Source organism: Benincasa hispida, chromosome 11, assembly GCF_009727055.1.
Source record: "Benincasa hispida cultivar B227 chromosome 11, ASM972705v1, whole genome shotgun sequence".
Classification (NCBI taxonomy): Eukaryota; Viridiplantae; Streptophyta; class Magnoliopsida; order Cucurbitales; family Cucurbitaceae; genus Benincasa; species Benincasa hispida.
The window spans coordinates 15039851-15046974 of NC_052359.1; the positions used below are offsets into that span (position 1 = coordinate 15039851).

General features: G+C 34.3%; 1 protein-coding gene across 1 annotated transcript; it reads left to right on the top strand.

Annotated features, from left to right (window-relative positions):
• The first annotated feature begins 829 nt into the window (after positions 1–829).
• On the top strand, positions 830–6379 carry LOC120092085 (GTPase-activating protein GYP7). Its single transcript, XM_039050286.1, has 11 exons — positions 830–1258; positions 2142–2237; positions 2535–2638; positions 3207–3481; positions 3755–3877; positions 4072–4160; positions 4505–4610; positions 4908–5005; positions 5337–5591; positions 5878–5961; positions 6063–6379. Exons 1-11 carry the CDS (start codon positions 1169–1171, stop codon positions 6075–6077), a joined length of 1335 nt encoding a protein of 444 aa, XP_038906214.1. The 5' UTR covers positions 830–1168; the 3' UTR covers positions 6078–6379.
• The last annotated feature ends 745 nt before the right edge of the window (positions 6380–7124 follow it).

Consider the following 7124-nt stretch of genomic DNA (forward strand, 5'->3'; position numbering starts at 1 on the left):
ATAGATTAAAGATTTTTTTCTCTAATTAATCTGAATAGACCGTACATCGTTACAAAAAAGATCAAATTATTACATGAATTTTTTTCTTATGTAGTTTTGGATCAAACGAGTTTTGTTCTTAGGCCAACCTAAGTCAAAGTCAACAACTCTGGTCAGAGTCAACAACGAGTAGCGACCGTGTAGAATGTGGGGGCCAAACAATGTCGTGGACACCACGCTCTTCGTCTTTCAATTACAATATTTAAATCCACAAAACACATATACGCGCGTGTTAAAACCCCATAAAAAAGCGCGTGACCAAACCTTACATTATTATTATTTTTACTTACCCTCTTGTCTTTATTTATTTTTCTGTTCTTTTTCCCGCAAATAAAGGCAGAGTAAATAACTACAAAAAGAAAGATAAAAAAGAGGATAATTTACCAAAAATACGTAAATGTAAAAAAAGAAAAGAAAAGAAAAAGAAAACTAAAATACGCAAAAAAAAGAAAGACCCCATATGAAAAGCCAAAAAACAGTTAATTTGGGTAAAAAAAAAAAGAGTAAAGTAATGGATTAAGGAGGTTAATTTAACGTATTAAACGGTCATTGTTAAAGGGCCAAAAACAGGAACTTTGACATAGTAAGAGAAAAACTGTGACAGACTAATAACAGCGCCATGTGCTTCCTTACCATTCACAACCATTCTTACAACTTAAAAAACTCCCCCTTTTTTTAAATATCCAATAAAAATAACAAATTTCTAGATTTATTAGTATTTTACTTTTTTTTTTGTTTTTTTAAAAAAATTATTTTTCAATTTTCTCCGCCCCATTTAGCTGTTGTTTTGTTGTTCTTGTGTATATTTATTTTTGGGTTTTTTAGCTGGTTATTTGGAGCTGGATCTTCTTACCCAGCCTCACACCCCCGGACCCCTCTTTTCAAAATTTCTCTTCTGGGTGTTTCATAATTTTATTACTTTTCCCCTTTTGTTTCTCCTTCTCATTCTTCTTCTTCTTCCTTTTCTTGATTTTGGGTTTTCTTTCTTTTATACTCTTCTTGGGGTCTGATCATCTTTTGGGGGTAAGCGGATTTCTTGATTTGGGGCTTGTTTAATTTGTACTTGGTTATCGATTTTTAGTTTCTTCTTTGATCATCTCTCGGAAGTTATTTTTGGTGTCTGTTGGGAATGTGGAGAGACGCTGGAGCTCCTGCTGATTCTTTCTATGAGGTTCGCCCTGAGTGCACCGATGTTCCCAAAACCCGTTTCAAGATCAGGGTCAGTTTCCTTCTTCTTTTATTTTCTTCATAATACCCCTTTTGTTTAGCTTCAATGAATCTACACCTCATTTGACGATGTCCCAATTGTAGGATCATAGTTTTGATGGGTCATAGCTTAGCTGCATCATTCAAAATTGCTTGATCTTGGTTTCTTTTTCCATGGTTGAAAGCTTTGATGGGCCAGAACAGGATAGTTTTATTTAGATAAGTCTCATCCTTAGTGGTTCTTTCAAGCCATGGTCAACCTGGTGACCTTTTTGGTTCTTACTTTTGCATACTGAGCTTTTATTTATTTATTTTTAATGTTTTTTTTTTCTTTCTAAACTTTAACTGGCGACAGCACATTTTTAGGACTTGGGGTTTTCTGTTGGCTATTTGACCATTGGTGTGTATTAGGGTAGAAAAACTGGTTGGCTGAATAACAATGCTTGCATGTATTTAGGTTTTCAGACAAATGATTTAGAAGATATAATGATTTTGAGGTTCATTCTCTTTGTTATAAATGTTTAGGTCCTCCTTAGGACAGAAAGATGAGAATGGTGTTGCCTGCTGATTAATTTGTTTTTCTTTTTCATATATCATTCTAGTTGTTTGAAAATTATTTAGAAGATATTGTGATTTTGGGGCTCTTTTTTTTTTGTTATAAAGGTTTTGGTTCTCCTTAGGACAGAAAGATGGGGATGGTGTTGCCTGCTGATTAATTTGTTTCTCATATATCATTCTAGTTGCTTAAAAAGGGGAAGCTATGGTGGTGTATTACCACTTTCTATAAAATTTTTGTATGAGACTGCTATTTCGCTTTTAGATATTTTATTTACCTAAGATTGCCAATTTGAAACACATTTGTTACTTTTAGAGTTGATAATTCAATTTTCATGCAGGCTGGGAAAACCTTAAGTGTTAGAAAATGGCAAGCAGCTTTTAATCCCGAAGGGCAACTGGACATATCAAAGACTCTAAATCGCATCCATCGTGGGGTAAGTTCAATTTCAATGTTAAAATATTTTTGGGAGTTTGATTCCGCTTATACTGTTTAATTGTGTGAGTATTGGATAAGCACACTCTTTAGCAGTTGGTCAACTTTATCTGCTAATTAATAACTGGTTTGCTTTTGACCACTGTGATCATTCCATTATGTAATAGTTCGTTTTTTTGGAGAAGTTATGAATATTCAAGCAAATATGCAATGGAGGTAGCAATAAAATGTCTGGACACTAATGTTCAAAGATCTAATGATAAAGTTTTTCTTTTTCCAAATTTTCCACATAATACAGGGGATCCATCCTTCAATCAGAGGAGAAGTTTGGGAATTTCTTCTTGGTTGTTATGATCCTATGAGTACCTTCGAGGAAAGAGAAGCGATTCGCCAGCGTCGAAGGTGACTATTTAATTCTCTCACATTACTAAATTGTTTTGCATCTAATTTGATGCACAATGTGAGAAGCTACTCTTTGATAATCTACATTATTTGCTTAATGCACCATATACTGTTTCTACGGATTCTAAACTCATTTAAGTTTCATTTTCTTCTCAATTATCGGTGGCAAACAACTTAGCTTCGAACTGTTCTTTGTAGTTTCCAAGAAACAGCACTCCCAAAGATGACCTCGATGGTAATGATTTGGGAGATACCCATCTAAGGTTCTGGGCTGAAGCCCCAAGTGGAAAACTTAATAATTTAAAACTCTCGTTGTCTCCAAGAGTTAGCCTTTTGGTGAGGAAAGCCTATTCTAGGATTAGTGAGGAAGGACCATGAGCACAATGCAGGGAACAGGGCCTCTCCATAATCCTAACTGAAAACAGATTATTTATTTGCAAATGAGAAGATTTCCCCAGTTGTTTTCCTGTTACTTCATTTAAATATGATACATCGATCCAAGTATTTTTTGTAAATCGTTGCACTACTCTACATTAGATGAATGAGATGTGAGCTTTTCAACTTGCAGGATAGAGTATGCCACTTGGAAGGAAGACTGTCGCCAAATGTTTCCTGTTGTTGGAAGTGGTAGATACATCACAGCTCCTGTAATCACAGAGGATGGTCAGCCTATTCATGATCCACTTGTACTCTTGGAAACAAATCCGGAGAAAGGTCCGGCTGTACCTCAAGATACTGGCCCCGATGCCAATTTGGATGGTTCACGGTCAACTTCTTCTAATAATTTGGAAACTGTGAAGGATCCGAAAATAATTCAGTGGATGCTTACTTTACATCAGATAGGTTGGTAGAGACTTTAATCATGCACATGTACAGATTAGTTAAATTTCAACATTTTGATTGCTTTACTACTTCACTTCTACTACTTATTTGCTTCATCTACTTGAAGTAGCGATCTTGATATTTTAGTTAACCTGTGGGATAAGAGCAATGTTATCATTTTTGTAATTTAATTATTTAATTTCATATACTTTTATATGACAGTTGTACCATAAATCAGTTTGTACTTTTTATAATTTATTTTGAAGCTCACTATTATATAAATGTTCATTCTAGGTCTTGATGTGGTTCGGACTGACAGAACATTGGTATTCTATGAAAAGCAAGAAAACTTGTCAAAACTTTGGGATATTCTTGCTGTTTATGCCTGGATAGATAAAGATGTTGGATACTGTCAAGGTGGGTAATTATGATAAAGTCTTCTCTTCTGAAAAACGAGATTAGTTTTCTAGAGTATTGATAGTGGCTATCTTTTGATATATGACTGAAACTATCCCGTAGTTTTACTCCTTGAGGATTCTGCCATGGAATTGTCTATTACATTGGAGAACCTAAATGTTCCGAACCTGACTGTATGAATATTTTTTGAGTAGGAATGAGTGATCTTTGTTCTCCCATGATAATGCTGCTTGAGGATGAAGGCGATGCATTTTGGTGCTTTGAACGTCTGATGCGCAGATTGGTACTAAACCTTTCTTCTACTTGAGTAAATTTACTTTTATGTTGCTTTGTATTTGATATCTATCTCCTTCGCGTGCATATCAATTATATCCAGTAACTGGCTCATGGTTTCACTGATGTTATTCTACAAATTATGCTGTGGAGTTTAACTATACGATTTTCTGTCTCTTCATCAACCAATCAAGTTCTTTGTGTTTCTTTACGTAACCAAATACATTTCTACCATCTGTAAAAAACTCAGGCCTGTGCTGCTAGTCTTAGGATCTTAAATATTTTTATTTCTTCTCCATAATTATATTAGCATTCTTAGATTCTCATGGTGCATTTCTATTTCAAATTTTAAAGCGAGGGAACTTCAGATGCACTGATAGCTCTGTCGGCGTGGAGACTCAACTCAATAATTTGGCTGCTATCACACAAGTCATTGATCCAAAACTTCATCAGCACTTAGGTATTGCTCATAGACTTAAATTTTACATAAAGATATTCAGCTGATGATTTTAACTGTTTTACTTATGTTCCAATTTGAGCCGATGATTTTAGTTTGGTCTCTAAACTGTATTTTAATCTGCAGATTATAGAAAATTCCCATACTTTTGGTCCATTAAACTTTACATTTCTGTATGATTGATTAGAGTTGGATTACCTACCTTTTATCTTCTATGGTATTTGCATATTATGATTTCTGATCTTTATCTTCTATTTCTGAAAGAAAGTAACAAAGAAGGTGTTCTTTTTATGTACACAGAGACACTTGGCGGTGGAGATTATCTTTTTGCTTTCAGGATGCTTATGGTTTTGTTCCGTCGAGAGTTTTCCTTTTGTGATTCCTTGTATCTCTGGGAGGTACTTTTCGATCTCTGATTTTTACTGGTTAATAAGTGAGTGTTTGGAAACATATCCTAAATATATGTTGCTCGAAGTCCCGATGTGTAAAAGAACTTTCTTTTAAAGGGTTTAAAACATGAAAAATCAAGTAACATCCGAGGATTCTTCTCGAGTATATGAAAGTTCATATGCTCTCATACAGATTTTGTAAGTAGGTTGTTACTAATCGGGTATAGTGAGCATGTAGGATTCATTTAAAAGCCGATCCTTTTTCTGCATTTGTGCTATAGTGGCTGAAGATGACACCAGAAATTGTATAAATTTTTTTACATGTTTGCTGTTGCAACAGATGATGTGGGCCCTGGAATATGATCCCGATCTATTTGCGATGTATGAAGAACCTGATATGGGCAATGAGAAAGGCGAGGGATCGAAAGGAAAAGCAAAATCGATGCGTCAATGTGGGAAATACGAGAGGGAGAACTTGAAAGCAAAGAACTCACAAGCTCCTCTTCCAATCTCTGTTTTCCTTGTTGCTAGTGTCTTGAAGGATAAGAGCACAAAGCTACTTACAGAAGCTCGGGGTCTGGACGATGTTGTGAAGGTTCGTTTCTCAATCTCATTTCTTGATCCCTTGGGAAACCTTCAACCAGTTAAGGTTAGAAAGATAATACATTAAAGTTAAGGTTAGAAAGATAATACATTAAACTGAACTCAAGCATGAGAAATGACAAAGAATACTAGGCAACTCAGGAGGTTGGTTGCACTTATTGGTTCGGGTTGTTGGATAACTTTTGAGGTTGCAAATTAGGTAGACTCGTTTCTATCTAATAAAAATCATGGTTTCGACTGACCATTTTGGTCTCTTGTTTCTTATTCTTCTCTGATAGATATTAAATGACATGACTGGAAATCTGGATGCCAAAAAAGCATGCACTGGAGCAATGAAGCTTCACAAGAAATATCTAAAAAAGGTAATAAATTTTTTTGTTCTTGAAATACAAGTTGGTCTTCTAGTGAGAGATAAAAGGAGGTATGAACTCAACTCACTGTTCTATGAACTTTGTTGCTGCAGGCCAAGAAGGCATAGCAATAGAGAAAAACCTGAAACTATATTTTTTCCGATCAGAGTTGATCGGGCAAGAGATTATCGTATATTTTCTGCACAAACCGTGGCCAGAATTGTGGAACTATCCTAGTTTTCTGACCAGCTATACATTCCCACATATCAAATTTGTTGTATGTAAAAACAATTTATTCATTTTCTTCTTTTTTTCCTGCCCTTTTTTGATACTGAAAAAAAAAAAAAACAGTGAAAGAATATATTTTGTGATAACCATCTGATTCTTTGTAACAATCTATATGCATACAGAAGTAAATATCATTTGTATACGGGAAACGTTCCACTGCACAATCCATGAGTTTATTTTTAAAATTTCTTTTCATGGAAGATGTCCAAGAAACACCAACATAATTGCAATAATGCAAACTCTTTGAGAAGTTAATTTAAAATCAACTATTACTTTGTATTTTTGAGGGGGAAAAAAAGTTAATTTTAACCAATAAACTTGTCAAGTTGTTGGCCAGAGAAAATAACGGTTATCGCCATGTGTAGTGGTTCTCAGGGGTCTACATAAGTCTGTATGGACAAGTTTGGGAGGTTTTGATGCTCTCCAAGAACCTCCAGTCGGAATGAATTTCGATGATGTTTTCCGAAAACACGTGCTTCACAAAGTTGATCTTCCTTTTTAATATTTGGCATAAGTTTAGTTTCGAAACTTTATAGTTTGTTTACGAACTTTAGTGTTAAATAGGTTAAACTTCTTTTAATTTTTTTGTTAGATGGGCCATGAAGTTTAAAGTGTAAGAAGCTCTTAAACTTTTAATTTCGTGTCTATCAAGTATTTGAACTTTAAAAAATGTTTAAGTTTATAAATTTACTAGATAAATTTGAAAGTTTAGGAACTAACAAATATAAACTCGGAAGTTTAAGGATTAATTTAACCTAAGTTGTATCCATTTTAATAAGAAAAACTCATTTACATCAAATTGCACCTCAACCTTAATTAATTGTTACAATTTTAACCTTAAACTTTTAAAAGAGTTTGCAATTTCAACAATCTAATAAGTTTTCCTT

Bases quoted from the DNA above. Each gene is read 5' to 3' on its own strand.
- LOC120092085 (XM_039050286.1), top strand. From the start codon at position 1,169: ATGTGGAGAGACGCTGGAGCTCCTGCTGATTCTTTCTATGAGGTTCGC. The intron at 1,259-2,141 runs GTCAGTTTCCTT...ATTTTCATGCAG, and splicing joins AAACCCGTTTCAAGATCAGG to GCTGGGAAAACCTTAAGTGT. The intron at 2,639-3,206 runs GTGACTATTTAA...TTCAACTTGCAG, and splicing joins GCGATTCGCCAGCGTCGAAG to GATAGAGTATGCCACTTGGA.